This window comes from Monodon monoceros, unplaced genomic scaffold (genome assembly GCF_005190385.1).
Source record: "Monodon monoceros isolate NGI ecotype Baffin Bay Population unplaced genomic scaffold, NGI_Narwhal_1 Super_Scaffold_16, whole genome shotgun sequence".
NCBI classification, from domain to species: domain Eukaryota; kingdom Metazoa; phylum Chordata; class Mammalia; order Artiodactyla; family Monodontidae; genus Monodon; species Monodon monoceros.
Window position 1 is genome coordinate 63,025,619 of NW_021703772.1, and position 15,471 is coordinate 63,041,089.

A 15,471-nucleotide genomic window follows, 5' to 3' on the forward strand; every position below is an offset into this window, starting at 1 on the left:
TGATAGCCTGCAAAGAGCATGTCTCCTACTGGGGGCAGTCAGCAACAGTGGATTGTCTCCAGGTGGGAATGCAGGCCCTGTGTTACCATATTGTCAGATTTTTTGGGAAAATACAGAAATTCAGGTGTTTGTGTCAAATATCCTGGTTTTAAATGTTGGCAACTAATCTAAAATAGGAAAAAAAAAAAAAAAAAAGACCACCCCGAAGGCCAAACTAATCATACATGTGAATGGATTGGGTCCTATGGCCGCCATTTTGTGACCTCCGAATGGAAGCTTCCAGTCTCTCCCTGCCCTGTGGTCTCACTGGAGGAGGAGGGTCACCCTGGGGCCACACGGCACTAACCCTCCGCACAACTCTAATTAATCTTTTTTTCACTTGGTTTCATTAACATATGAATACAGTAGGGAATCAGGGCAACCACAGTCAGTGGGATGGACGCACTTTTACAGAAAGACAGCATGTAAAATAAATACTCCGTGTGAGTCGGGATCTTGAGGAAATGGTAGAGCTGCAGTGTGGTCAACGAGGCCAGGGTGCAGAGCAGCCGGAAGCTCAGCCTATAGCCGTTTTCCCCTCTGCAGCTCCTAAGGAACATCTCCGAGTTGATTGCAAAGCCCAAGCCAAAGAGGACCCCAAGGTTTCTCACGAGTCCAGCAAAAGGCGTGGTGTCAATGTGGATCCAGTCAGGGTTGGCACACCACTTCTTGGCTACGGGCACAGACCACAGCAGGTCAATGTCAAGCAGTCTGAGAAGCAGGTAAAAGCCAAGTGCAAACAGGAAGAGGAAGAGGTTGGTCTTCAAGTATGTGCTCAGGCTGGCCGTTTGGATCCTTGGAGTGTGTTCAAAGGCCTCTGCCACAAGCATGCCTGGGGATTGGAAAGAGACACTGAAGATAACTGTCTGCCTTTGAACCTCTCAGGAATTATTCCTCTCTGCATTAAAGAATTTAGCCATAGTTTTCAATGATAAAGGGCTGTAGAAACCTAGGTTCTATCCATTTTCCAAAGCCTTTTTTTAAGGCAGTAACTAAAACCACACTTGCCCCATGTCTTTTCACCATCCACCTTAGTGCAGGGGCATGGGTCAGGAGTCCAGGGCACTGAGTGACAACAACTTCACAGGCAGAGCACTGATCTAGGTGCTTGCAATTCATTTTTCAATTGCCACAGCCAATTAACGTAGAGAGCCTTCAAAAGGTACATGGGACTGAACAGTGTAAACTCAGTCACGGTGAACGCTGCCTTGGAAATACAAAGCAGCTGCCGAATGAAGTCCACAGTCAGGTGATAATCACTGCAGGGGTTTCAGAGAGAATGGCATGGTGTGCAGGTTGGAAGGCCTAATTAAGTCCCCCAAACCGAGACACAAGCACGCCGTCCTAAGTAGTGGTTTAAGACTTGGACTCAGCTCTAGCCACACTTCAGAGAAGCCCATCTCACGAAGAGGAAATGGGTTTATCCTACTGAGTGAGGATGTGCCACTGTGTCCATGGAGAATTTGAGAGGTGTGTGGAACCCCTTAAGCTCCCAGGGTAGCATTAAGTATCAGTGGCTTGATAGGATTACCTGAGACTGGGGAACATTAGCAGAGAGAGTCAACATAAAACAAAGGACACTAAAGCATTCAATGACACAACTAAAGGTAAGTGATCATATTTACCACCAATTACTCCAAGAATAACTTGATGAGGAAAATGTGTTGCTATGAATACTCTGGAGATGCAGACACTGATTTGAATCAACCAAAAAAGACTCCAAAGAAATGACCAGGTGAGTCTACGATGGAAGAATAGATACAAGCATAAAAGGCAAAGAAATTGTATCATTCATAAAAATGCGGGGGGCGGGGGAAGTGACACCAGATGATCTTTCTCAGAGGAATCTTCTAGCTGTGATATAATATCATGATTCTAGAGTTTTTTCTTCCAAAAATTTTTTTCTATGTACTCCATAGGATTTGAAAAGCTTTAACAGATGTTTCTACATTCATCAATGCATTAAACTTAACCAGTGCTATATCCTGAGATTTTTAATAAATGCTATAAAAGGAAGCCAACTTGGCATCCTGATAATTATTTTAATGAAGTAGGGGAAATTCAAGTTTGGGGGAATTATTAATGTCCACAACGATCAAGAATGAATTATATATATTTTTTGCTCCTTGTCATATGTGCTTCCTCTTTCCTCTCTCAGCCTCTCTTTGCTTGAAGAAAACTCACTGGAGAGGCAGCTGCCACGCTGATGAAAACACATGAGCATTCCATCAAGGGCAAGTTTTCACTGGGTTTAATTTCACAGACTCTCAAGAGTCCTGGCTCCTTGTTTTTTGACACACAGAAAATAAGGAACAGAAAAGTGACCTATGGGTTATATGTCTTGGATTAGAAGCAGCAGTGTGCAGAAAACTTATAAAAATATTTAAATCCAAGCAATGCTCATCATTTTAATAAAAAAAGAATTAGCAATAATGAGTTCTAGGAATCCTTGAGTGTTCTGAATGATTTGTTCCTGATAATTGGACCAAACTTTGATTACTGAAAAATTAAGGAATAGAGAGAAACAAGACTTTCAAAGAGAAAGTAAGCAGGAGTTATCCATATGGAAGAAGAATCAATAAGGGTGTGGTAATGTTTAGGTAAGGTGTAGGCACTCAGTACATTTTGATGGCTGAAGGAAATGTTGCAGTTATAAGAATCAAAGAGGAGTCAAGAGAATTTCTTTTTAGAAGAAACAAATGATTTTCCAGGTTTGGGAATTGGAGGAGCAAATGAACTAACAGAGAAAAGGTGAGGCTTAGCTAGATTCCTACTTTGAAAAACTGTCTACGGATAGAAAATGCTAATTTCTTTAAATTACAACAACTCTCTACTGTTGTTGTTTGAGATAATGAATACCTTAAGGCATACAGGTCACAGTCTCATCAGGATAAACTTTAAAGATACCCAAATTCCTTTGGTTACTTGTTTTGTATATTACCCAATATTGCTCTAAAAAGTAGAATATGAGATGGATCTTGGAAATTTTTTATTATAAATAACTTATATAATGGTGTACGTTTCAGTATTTTTTATGCAATTAACTGACAAATCTTATCTCAGGTAGCCTAATAATTTATGATTAAAGTGGTGCTCAGAATTGTTTTAATGATAAAGTATATCAGGAAAGAAAAGAAGGAAAAAGTCTAATTTCTACAAAAATTTTGAATAATCTTAAAGGTCTAGGCCTTTCGGAATGTTATTAATCTACTAACGTTAAATCTACTAACATTCAAATTTAAGTTTGTCTCTAGAATGTTTTTAATTTAAAAGGTTGCATAGTCTTTAAAGCTAGAATATATTTTATTGACTTCAAAATCATTGGCTGTTCAAAGAAGAAAGCATACGAAAGTAACGGATACATTCAAGGGGAATGATGCTTCTCAAAATGTCTAGTTAATCTTAAAGCAAGGGAATGTGCATGCAAAAATACATCATTATATAATTTTAGATGACCTATTTGTGAGCTACCAAAGTGATTATTGTATTATGGATTACATTGTATTATTGTATTATGGATTATTGTATTAATGTACCCAAAGGCACATTTAGAAAGTCATTAACCAATTAAACATATCCAACCCTATAATGTAATTGCTGTGAACTAATTAAGGTATTATCTTAAAGCAGAATCTTAATTTTCTATTCATTTTGCTATTTTGGATATGATAGAATTGAATAAGCACATTTCAATAACTAAAAATACACTAAGCTGAATTTTTCAAAAGACTTTCTGTGTTTGAAACTGTCATGTTCCAGGGCTACAGAGACTGGAGCAAAGCTGACCTGTGCAGAGTGGTGAATGACTTATCCATCCGACTGATGGTGTGGCCCAGGGCAGCTGTCACCATGACATACCAGACACATGATGAGCCCATTGCGTGGCCAGATGGACTTCCTGCAACAAGAAAGTGGCAATCCATTTGAAAGGTGGTTAATAGGGTATCGCTATCAGAAATGGACAATAGAATAGCACATTAGCCATGAAAATTACAAATAACTCAGAAAAAAAAGCCACAGGGCACAGGCTCTATGTAATGTTTAGAAATAGGTAGAAATAAAGAAAACCGAGTCAAATTGAGCCTCAAAATACTATTTCAAAAATTTTCCCCAGGTTATTCAAGTTCATCAAAGTCCAGAAATCAAAATGTTCAAGGGTAAGTAAGAACTCAGGCTGTTGCATCAGAAAATCTGCCACATCCTTAGTCATTCTTCATATCTAATTGTTTTTAATTGATGAGAAAACTGAAGTACTTGGATTGGATCTTGAATCAGCTTATTTTCCTTGGGTTGAAAAGTCAAACATCTAAAGGCTATCATTGCTATGTCTGATTTACCAACTGACTGCTGGGTACCAACAGCTACCCCCATGCCTATCTTTTGGCTGGCCGCTGCAGGAGTCTTTGTCATTAAAAGGATGAGGGAAGCTATAAAGGGGTATTAATCCTGGCAGAAGAAATCAGCAGACAGGTAGCCTTTCTATTCCCAGAATGCCTTTCCCATGTTGCTTGATATTTTTTAAAAAATCACTTTACTTTGATGTCCTCCCTGAGTTTTTACCAAGGGGAGATTCATTCAGGTTAAACATCAGTCTCTCTTTTTTTTTTTTTTTTTTTCCGCGGTATGCGGGCCTCTCACTGCTGTGGCCCCTCCCGTTGCGGAGCACAGGCTCCGGACGCGCAGGCTCAGCGGCCATGGCTCACGGGCCCAGCCGCTCCGCGGCATGTGGGATCCTCCCGGACCGGGGCACGAACCCGCGTCCCCTGCATCGGCAGGCGGACCCTCAACCACTGCGCCACCAGGAAAGCCCAACACCAGTCTCTTTGAAAAACACTAAGTTAAATAAAGACTAATCTATTTCTTATAGATCTGTTTCTTTCAAGTCTATTTCTTAAACAGGAATTTTCAGAGCCTTTTATATGCTTCATGACTTGTAAATCTTCAAGGAGTGAATGTAAAATGTATTATTTCTTTTCTTTTCTTTTCTTTTCTTTTTTTCAGAAAATGTCTCATAAGACAGAACACATGCTGGGAAGTTCTGGGGTAAACCAAAGTACCATTTCAATTGTCTGAAAGGCTATCCATCCATCCATCCATCCATCCATCCATCCATCCATCCATTCATCCATTCATCCATCCATCCCACATTGCTTTCACAAAGATAAAATACACACCGCCCTGACATGATGGAATGCACAGTCTATTGGAGGAGCCAGATATTAAAGAATTAACTATAATATAGTTTGGTAAGTACTATAACAGATGGATGTCTACTCTTATGAGAGCAAAAAATAAAGATATTCAGAAAACTTATTAGGAACTTACACATTGACTGTATTCAGGGTTAGTCTCAGGATGTCAAATGCCAAGAATTTTAGTCTATGTAACAAATTGTGGTGAGGTACAATATAACACAGTCTTAGAAATTAAAACAACGTGTAGTTTACCTTTATATATATATATATTTAAAAACCTTTTTAAAAATCTTAAACTCAACTCCCATAGTAAAGATTTTACACTCATACAGAATCTTATAATAAAAAAGAAAATGGATCAAGAAGTCTACTTATATACTGTATACACAAGAGAAAAAAGAAATTTAAAAGAAATAATTATAAGCTTAGAGAGAATTTCTATAGGCAATAGTAATACCAGGAAGTCCTTATCTTTCTTACGGAAACTGTGTCTATTGTCTCCTCATTCATGTGATTCTCAGAAGATCTATAATAACTTTGAAAATTGCACAGCAGCAGATAAAGCTACATTTCTAGAATTTTAATATAGTTGTGGGGTAATTTGTTCTAGCTAATTGTTTTTTGTTTGTTTCAGTATCAAACCATGACATTTTTCTAAAAAACACCAACTATAAAATCATTTGGGGCTTCCCTGGTGGCGCAGTGGTTGAGAGTCCGCCTGCCGATGCAGGGGACACGGGTTCATGCCCCGGTCCGGGAGGATCCCACATGCCACGGAGCGGCTGGGCCCGTGAGCCATGGCCGCTGAGCCTGCGCGTCCGGAGCCTGTGCTCCGCAACGGGAGAGGCCACAACAGTGAGAGGCCCGCGTACAGCAAAAAAAAAAAAAAAAATCATTTGGGGAATATTCTCTTAATTAACCCTTTTACAAATAAAAAAAATGAAATTTTCTTACTCATAAAACTTTTGTCCTTTTCATTAGCAATTTTTGTTTATGAACTTTTAGCATCCTCATGCATGACATTTTCTTTAGTACGCTTTATGGAATCGTATAGTTATTAGCTGATAATCATGCACAATGGCTCTCTATTGGAATATCTTTAGTTAACCTGCGGCTGCTATAATTGCTTACCTGGACCTGTTTCACACGTAGTGGGGAACTGTTCAAGGCATGGACTTGAGTGATTTGGGTAAATCTGAGTTTCTTGGACCCACCAGTAAGGCCGATGACCAAATAATATCCTGTATTTAAAGAAATATAAATATGCATATATATTTAAATATACAACCATTACTTAATTGGAGACCAACGATTCTCTCCTATAAAAATGAGTCAAGCAGAACATTGATGGGGAAAACTCGTGATTAAAAGACTTTGAAAGAACTTGCTTTCTGGCCTGTGTCTCAATACAGAGGATGACAGTCATTTGGAGTTTGGGCATCCTAGGTTCCAATAAAAACAGGGACATTTCTCCTTGCAGGGGAAGTCCTTGGGTGCTTAGGATACTTTGACTGGAAATATCAGAGTGGTTCCTGGGATTATCAATCTGTTCATTATGATGCTGCTCGTTTAACTCACTTCTTGGTTAATCACATCATATATGTAACAGGCTTTTGGAATTTTCTTCTAGGTCAGATCAAGTATACGTTTCTATGCCTTCATGTAAGTTCTATTTAGGAATAGGTGTTTCAAGTTAACTGGTATGTTTGAAAGATTTTCCAAGTAAAACTATACACATCTGAAATGTGATCATTAAGACCAAGCTACAAATTTAAGAATAAGCTTTAGGAAAAATGAAACAAAACAGAAGGCTTACCATTTAAAAATAAGATTGAACCAATCCCCAACGACTGCTACCCATATCATCTTGGTTCCAACTGCCTGATTAAGTTGAAACCAAAGTGGAAAATAAATAGAAAAGATATTCCGGGGATCTCCAACATTGGACATAAAATTTAGAAAACTGTAGTAAGCTCGGTAGTCCTTCTGCAAATGCTGAATAATGAGCACTCCGTTCCTATGAAGGAAATCCATCTTGAAAGAGAGGCAATTCTACACATAGAGCAAGTGGAGCCGAAGTTCTCTGAATCCCACTGTTTTTATATGGTACCTTCATGGCGTGTCCAGCCATTACTGCAACATGTGATACTGACCATCTGTGGAGAGGGCATGTCTGCCCTCCTCTACTGAGAAGCTCATCTGTTTATGATTTTAACTGGTGCCAAAGGGGTGAAGTACATGCTGATCTGTGACAAGTAGAGGAGAAATTTGGGTAGAGACACAATGCATTTCTTATGCAATCTCTCTTTTGTGTGAACAGTTGGATCATGTTTGCTTGGAATTTTTTGCACAGCTCATTTCCTTCAAGGGCAGAGACATTAGCAATTTCTATGCTTGGCTAGAAGACTATGCAAATAATTACTGCATGTCAAATAGCCCTTAAAGCCATGCATTTTAATTTAAAATAGACTGTGGCTCTTTGACTATTTTATTGGGTCTTTCAGGAAAATGGATGAGAAAATATCTGGGCATGAAAAATTTATATGATACGACAGATTGTTTTCTGATTGCAGACTTTTAAATAAAAAATATTTTGAGATTTCTTTAGCAAAGAGAATAATATGATGGATATGGAACAGAGAAGGAAATACATGGAATATATGAAATCTGGAAGTAAATGTGTTGCTTTTTGACCATGAAGCCAGAAAGCAGAGCTAGAGATCACTGGGTAGTAGATCTCCTGGGTAATGGAACCGTTAGGAATGAGGCATATTTTTATTGACTAGAAAATACACTTGAGAGCACGGGAGAGTTGCTCACGTGACAGATTTCAAAAGGCTTTTGACCAATCAGGAAAATGGTTTGCTGAAAACAGAGCGTGCATTACGAGTACCTGGGAAGCACCAAAACAAACACATAGATTGGGAATAAACAGAAGGGCAGCTCAAAAGGAACTATGAATCCAAGTCAGAAATGACATGCTGGATTTCAGAGAGCAAAGTTTTCTCTGCGAGGATGCCTGTGAAAGCTATCAAGCCCCACCAGGTGGCGGAAGGTGGAGGTAGGTAACCTGACTTATTTTACCATTCATAGTGTTGTCTTTGCTACTCCCAGCCACTTAGGCATCTTCTTCACAGGCTGTTAAGTATCACTTTGAGCTTCTCTTGGAGCCCTGCCCCATCATTTAACGGCATCTTGCTACGGGGATCCGGTGTCTACAGGTACCTCCCCAGGCTCTGTGGCTTCTCCTAGAGGAAATGTCTTGATTGACCATTAATCAAGGGGTCAATTTGGGGTGCTTCTCACGTCTTTGTCCTACCCCAGATAAATTAAATTTCTGGTGATGGGACCTAGGCATTGACATTTTAAAAATACTTTCCAAATGATTGCAATGTGCAGTCAGGGTTAAGAATCACTGGGATAAAACATTCATATATAACCTGTTCTCCTTTTGATCTTAAGCCCCTCTCTATGCCAAAAGTCAACCTGAAAGAAACTTCAGTGACATTTAATATGTCAGCTATTGGGTGTAACTGGATTTCCTGTCAAATTCGATTTTTGCACTAAGTGATTTATCTTGTTATCAAGGCTTCAGAGAATCTATCTCTAGAATTAAAGAATAAACCACCCTAATTTCCAGAAGAGGTGAAGCAATGGTGGCAGTTGAAATGCACTCCTCATAAAACAGGACGTAATGATGGCAACTTTGCTCACTGAGTTTCCTGGGCTGCTCACCTGGAAGGAGCTTAAAATACAGCCTGGTTTCTGTGGATGAGAACTCGGGTCTGATAGTCACTAAGTGGGATGGCAAATGGCACCAGGTCATTTTTCAGAAAGTGACTTTACAAGGCTTCCAGGAAATGAATATTAATCTCTGTCCACAGTGAGAGCCTTACCAGTCTCCTTTATTATTCTTATTGCAGTGGGAGGAGAACCAGGGAGTAGTCAGCCACCCCTGGCTCTCCCCACATTTTGCTCTTCCCTCAGGCAGCCCATGAATTACACTCACCCTCCTTCTGCCAGTAGTGTGCTAATCTGAATCCGAGTGATATAAACGCTGGGATAAAATCAATTGTGCTGAAAACTCATTTGTGCTTTAGAATGTCTTGCATTTATGCTCTGCCAATTATTTACCTTTAAAAGTACTCCATCTTATTATCCAATTTTAACTTCACAGAGGTCTAGTAATCCTCATTTTGGGGATGAGGAAATGAACAAGTAACCTGCCCCAGGTCATTTCTTTAGTGCAGGAGCCCTGTTTGGAGATGAAATTTTGTTTCCAGAGCAATGTTTCTTCTTAGTCTAAGCCTTGGCTGGGTTGCTCAAGGCCAACATTGGTGAGATTTTTAAACAGCTGCAAAGTGAATAAAAGCTGATGCTATAACCAGCTTGTTTCAAATGTTTTCAACCACCCAGAACTCCAGTTTACCTGGATCATGACTGGTTGACACTGAAGCACATCTGGCCAGCTGCTTGATCACTAAGAACTTCACAGATACATTCACCACTTTGAATTGTTGGCTGGCTTATCCCATCATTTGACAGCAGGGACACAGTGGGGATTCAGTGGCTATTCTTACCTTCCCAGTCACTGACATCTTCCCTGAAGGAAATATCGAGCGGCATGAAGGTGGGCACCTCAGGGCTTGAAGGGGGCTCTGATTCCCATCCTCTACTGATGGCCCTGGGACCCAGCACACATTTTCTTCTCTGGGAACAGTCATGTATAGAAATAAATTAAAGCCACCCAAATGAGAGCAAACAGAGGTTATTTACTATTCTGCTCACTATAGCAAGAGTCAGCCACCATCTCATGCATCTGACACAAACTCAAAAATGGGCAGAGGAGTGGAAACACTTTATAGTGAAAAGAAGGAAGGCCTCAGGTATGTTCTGATAGGAGGTTGTTGGCATGGGCAAGCTAGAGAGGAGTTTACAAGAAACAGAGCATCTTAGGTGATTGGTTTGGGAAACATATTTTGTTTTCTCTGGTTGGTCCTGAGTTGAAGCCAGGGGCAAAAAATAGGGAAGCTAACAGTCACTGACCAAGTCCTGACCATTCTTGGCATTTTGCTTCAGAGGCTGTGGTCAAAGTTCTGTTGTGATATTTGGTCCAGCCATTGTCCGTTTGTATGTTCAGTCTTTCACAAGACAAATTGAATAAGCATATGTCAGAAGTAGTTTATGTGGCATCCCACCAAGAAATAAGGGACTCCCATGTCTATCCTGTGATTCTATAATTCTTATTATTCACTGAGTTAAAATGAAGACATACACTTCCTTGCCAAGGACAAATCAATTTATTCAAGTATATCACTACTCTGTGAGGCATTAGCCTTGACTAATCAGAGTCTGTGCTCCTGGCTTGTTTGTTTTTGCATATTCAGGTTCTATAATTTCCATAATCTCTTTAATGAACCATAAGGAAGGACATTGTTTTATTCTTTTTCTAAGAAGTGTTTGAGCTACATATTTCATCATATGCATTTTCTTCAGAAACATCCTTAAATCAAGGTGTGAATGATATCAATACATTGTGTCTTATAATTAAAAATTCAACTTCCTGCTCTTTCAGTCCTTCAGAGTCTGTGGACTGTACGGAAGTTGGCTGCACATTAGCTTTTCATCTTAGGTGGATAATTTTAGAAGACTGTCGCCTGGGGACCATCTGGTTCTGTAGACTGTGGGATAATTAACCAAAGCAAAGCACCTTGATTTCTTTTGCCTTTTAACAGGATCTGCAAAATCGGTTTCTTCCCCATAGTTCATCATTTTTCGTCTTTTCACATCTTAGCTTCTATGAACTTTCTCAGAGTTGCCTTCTCTGATCAGCTTCCTCACCGTTCCTGTAATAGTGCTTCCTCTCCAACACTCTTTTCTTTTAGGGATTGTATTAGTCTTCCAGGGCTAATATATGCAGTACCAGACTGGGTGTTTTGTTTTCATTTTTAATTAATTAATTTATTTTTGGCTGTGTTGGGTCTTCGTTGCTGCACGCAGGCTTTCTCTAGTTGTGGTGAGCGAGGGCTACTCTTCGTTGCGGTGCACAGGCTTCTCATTGCGGTGACTTCTCTTGTTTCGGAGCACGGGCTCTAGGCACGTGGGCTTCAGTAGTTGTGGCACACGGGCTCAGTAGTTGTGGCTCGCGGGCTTAGTTGCTCTGCGGCATGCAGGATCTTCCCGGACAAGGGGTCGAACCCGTGTCCCTTGTATTGGCAGGCAGATTCTTAACCACTGCGCCACCAGGGAAGTCCAGACTGGGTGGTTTAGATAACAGAAATTAGAGCCTACAAGTCTGAGATCAAGGTGTTGGCAGGGTTGATTTCTTCAGAGGCCTCCGTCCTTGGCTAGCAGGTGGCATCTTCTCCCTGTGTCCTCACATGGTCTTCCTTCTGTACAAATGTGTCCTAATCTCTTTTTATAAGGACAACAGTCGTACTGCATTAAGGCCCACCCTAATGACTTCGTTTTAACTTAATTACTTCTTTATATACCCTAACTCCAAATAGTCACATTCGGTAGTACTGTGGGTTAAGACTTCGACATATGAATTTGGGGGGATGCAATTCAGCGCATAACAGGAATTTAATTACAATTTGTAATTGTATATTTGTCTTGAGCTTATGTGTTTAATCTCTCGCTCCTGCACCACAGTACAAGCTCCACAAAATAAGGGATCATGTTTGCTGTGTATACGAACCACCAGTACAGTCCCTAGCACAAGCCCATGCAGGGGCTGATTTCCCATGATGCTGGAGAATCTTGCGTGGGCCCCTGGCAGGGCAGGTTATTGCTGAGAGCTTCTGCAAGTTGTAATACTAATTTTATAGTCTTTTTCTTAAAGAGAGCACCCAATATTAGAGAAGCTTTAGATCCCACAAGATCTGGAACTAACCCTAGGCCTGTTATAGTTATTTAGTAAATGTTTCTTGAATGAATGGATTTATTAAGTCACAAAACTTGATATGACTGCTAACTTATACAGAGGCAGTTAATCTAAACTCGAATGCATTTTTCCACAGAGACGATGTTATAAGGTGTCCAGATCAGGAAAGCTCCTTTAAGGTAGAGAAAATTATGTAAAATGTTTATCTAAGAAAAGAGTAATATTTGTAAGCATCTGCTTATGTTTAAAGATAATAGAAGAATAAACAATTTTAAATGTTTTAAGGTTATCTATAAAGGAGAGAAGGGAATAGAGTATAGGGAATGGGAAAAACTAAATTTCTTCCAATACACTTATTTTTTAGATTTGAATTAGAAGCCATGTAAATAGTTTACATAATTATAAAATTAAATTCAATTTTAAAAGCAATTCCTAAAAAATTTTAAAATGGAACACATGATGAAAAGGAGAACAGTGCTTACTTGACCCATTGTACCTGTAAACTATTCACTTCCAGCTCTACAGTACTTATACGTGTTTATGATTTTGTTCCTGTGGGAACCCCGTTTTAAAGCATTTCCTTGGTCCTCCTCAGTTTGCCATCTGCCACCCGTTGCTTGGGGTGGAGATGCTCCCCAGAACTTTTCCTATGTGGGTCACAGCAGGAGGGAGATTCAGGAGGTTGGTTCTTCTTGGTACTAATAATCTTTGAGTGGATTTTTCCCACCAATAACGGAGCCTGCCTGATAAGCTGGGTCATTTCGAAGTAAAGGGTTGGTAGAGTTCAAGGTTTCTCCCAGATCGATTCACCAAGTGATGGAGCAAAGCCATTTCTAAGCTCTGTAGATCAAGATCCAAAAATGGATAGTTTCCTCTTCCTCCTTTTCAGGCTGTCTTTCTCAAAGTGTGGTCTATGGACCACCTGCATGCAGATTACCAGGCGCAGTCCAGATCAGCTAATCAGACTCTTTGGGAACATGGTCCAGATATGTGCATTTTGGTAAGCTTCCTATGTGGTTCTTATGCGCATTAAATTTTAGAAGCTCCATCTTAATTCACCTCTCCCTTGATACAAGGCACCATACTCTTCCTGTGCATCCTATGTGTAGTTTACCCTTCTTTATAGAACTTTCTCACTTCTACCCTAAGGCATTTTCTCTCAATTACCTCATTTGGGGCCTATACTATCCCACTCTTTCCCGTGGATGTAGGCTTAGTGTGTTCTGGCATTCATCCTTTTATAATCTCATTTTCTTTCTTTTTTTATCTAAGGCCCATGGTAGACACCCCAAAAATCTTACCTATAATTAACATTAGTTTTTCTTATTTTGCAAAATAATGTGTATAAATGGAGTTGACTTCCAATTGTGAGATTCTTGATCAGAGTAGAGTAGAAGTAGGGCAAAGTGATAAGATTTCAGTCTTCCACTCAATTCTTCTGTTGCTTCTCCTTTGCACTGTGACACCTCTGCCTCTTCCTCCCTCTCTCCCTTTTCTCTCTCCTTCTTCCTCTCTCTCTCTCCTTGCCTCTGTCCCACCCTCACACTAAATACTTATTGAGCTCACTCTTTGAATCAGTCACAAACGTCAACCTTCTCCTATAGCCTGAGAGCAAAGACAACTCGAAGGGAGCAGACCCAAATCCGTACTGTTCACCGTTGTATCTCGGAATCAAGCCAGGTGTGCTCCACATAATGAGGGGCTTCAGAAAATTGTACAGCCAACCACCATCCCCTTTAGGATCAATACCTTTTCTTCCTGCTGTGGTAGAACTCTGCATTTAACATGTTCTGTTCATGTTTTGTACGATGACTAGAACTCTGCTAGTCAACTGACATGTGCCAGTAACAGCATGTCTGAACAAAAGAAATCTTTAGGAGTGTGTGCTTTGGGGTCTAATATTAGCCAAATCTGGTCAGTAGGCTAGGGGTCCCTTACCTGAATTTGATTTATTTAGAGGTCGTTGAACTTCTTGAAATCATATGCAAAATATTAGTGCATGTGCACATTTCTTTGAAGAAGGCCATAGCTTTCACAAGATTCTCAACGGCATCCCTGACTCAGACAAGTTAAGTAGAACGTAAGGTTCACTGGGATCCCATCCACTCACTGTCCGTGGTGCTTATGCCCAGGATCCCCTCATTTCCTCAGTCTCTTCAGAAATATCTTCAGTCCTCCAGTCTCCTCAGCACAATTTGTTTGTCTTAATGCCTTTTTTCCTCTTAACAACTAGATTAAAAAAAATCTTTTGTTTGGGGGGCAGAGATAAATTAGGATCTTGGGATTAACATATACACACTACTATATATAAAATAGGTAAACAACAAGGACCTGCTGTATAGCACAGGGAACTATACTCAATAGCTTATAATAACCTATAATGGAAAAGAATCTGAAAAAGAACATAGCACTGTGCTGTACACTTGAAACTAACACAACATTTTAAATTAACTATATTTCAATTAAAAAAAATCTTTTAACCTGATAGCCAGCCTCAAAACCCTGTACTTGTTGCCTTATTTTTAGTTAATTCCAGTAGTTGAATGATTCCAGGTCTTCCCAGAACATTCTTATTCTGATTCATTTAGATTTTCCTGAGGTTTTGATTTTCAGTAAATCTTGCCTGTTTTACTTAGATTGGAACCTGTAGGACAGAGGCTAGAATTTCTTCAATATGCTTTGCCATGCCAAATATTATATAACCACAAGATATATTCTTATAACATGAACCATTCATCTATGAGTTATAGCACTCACTGCAATTCAACATCATTCAGAGATATTTGATTTTAGCTTGTGTCACTGGTGCAGTGGCAATAAACAAAAATTTCTTTTGGAGGCATTGACCTTTAATGTCTCTGTGCATGGTCGTTATCCTTTTACCACAAGCTTATCTGCCTTCTGCAAAATAAATTGTATTTAAGATCTCTCCAGTGTCACCTTGCAATGTAAAATGGATTTATTTCAGACCGAGTTTATACCCTAGTGACTTTCAGAAAATAATTACCTCCACTCTGGCTAGCATCCCAGGAATACTGGCATTCCATAATGACACTATTATAAGTGACCCAGCTACAGCTGTTCCAGGTACCCCCTCCATGAGTCTCATTATGCATTCTTCCCTAGAAATGATCATGAACTATACATTTATAAACTTTTTCCTGGATCATCAAAGGACCCAGTGGAGTTACCCTTGGGCAATACTATTCATTTTCTTCACAGTAGAGTTAAGATACTTTATAGCTGGGTTCATATTTTGTAGATGGTCTAAAGAATTCCTACTGTGGGCTTCCCTGGTGGCGCAGTGGTTGAGAGTCTGCCTGCCGATGCAGGGGACACGGGTTCGTGCCC

The 15,471-nt window shown here is 39.8% G+C and overlaps 1 protein-coding gene across 2 annotated transcripts; it reads right to left on the reverse strand.

Moving 5' to 3' along the window:
• Positions 1-204: 204 nt before the first annotated feature.
• Positions 205-7,358, reverse strand: G6PC2 (glucose-6-phosphatase catalytic subunit 2). Of its 2 annotated transcripts, XM_029225916.1 has the most exons (5): positions 7,051-7,358; positions 6,366-6,475; positions 3,826-3,937; positions 1,665-1,780; positions 205-871 (listed from the first exon to the last, which is right to left on the reverse strand). In XM_029225916.1, the coding sequence occupies exons 1-5, from the start codon at positions 7,266-7,268 to the stop codon at positions 360-362; spliced, it is 1,068 nt and encodes a 355-aa protein (XP_029081749.1). In that variant the 5' UTR covers positions 7,269-7,358; the 3' UTR covers positions 205-359. The 2 variants fall into 2 exon arrangements, with proteins under 2 accessions (XP_029081749.1, XP_029081750.1); XM_029225917.1 differs by lacking the exon at positions 1,665-1,780 and having other exon boundaries at positions 847-871; positions 7,051-7,268.
• Between the last annotated feature and the right edge of the window lie 8,113 nt (positions 7,359-15,471).

Excerpts from the sequence above, each read along its gene's own strand:
- G6PC2 (XM_029225916.1), bottom strand. The coding sequence starts at position 7,268 with ATGGATTTCCTTCATAGGAACGGAGTGCTCATTATTCAGCATTTGCAG. Across the intron at positions 3,938-6,365 it reads TACGTGTGAAACAGGTCCAG|GAAGTCCATCTGGCCACGCA; the intron begins GTAAGCAATTAT and ends TTCTTGTTGCAG. Across the intron at positions 1,781-3,825 it reads TCATTCACCACTCTGCACAG|ACTCACCTGGTCATTTCTTT; the intron begins GTCAGCTTTGCT and ends CTTCCATCGTAG.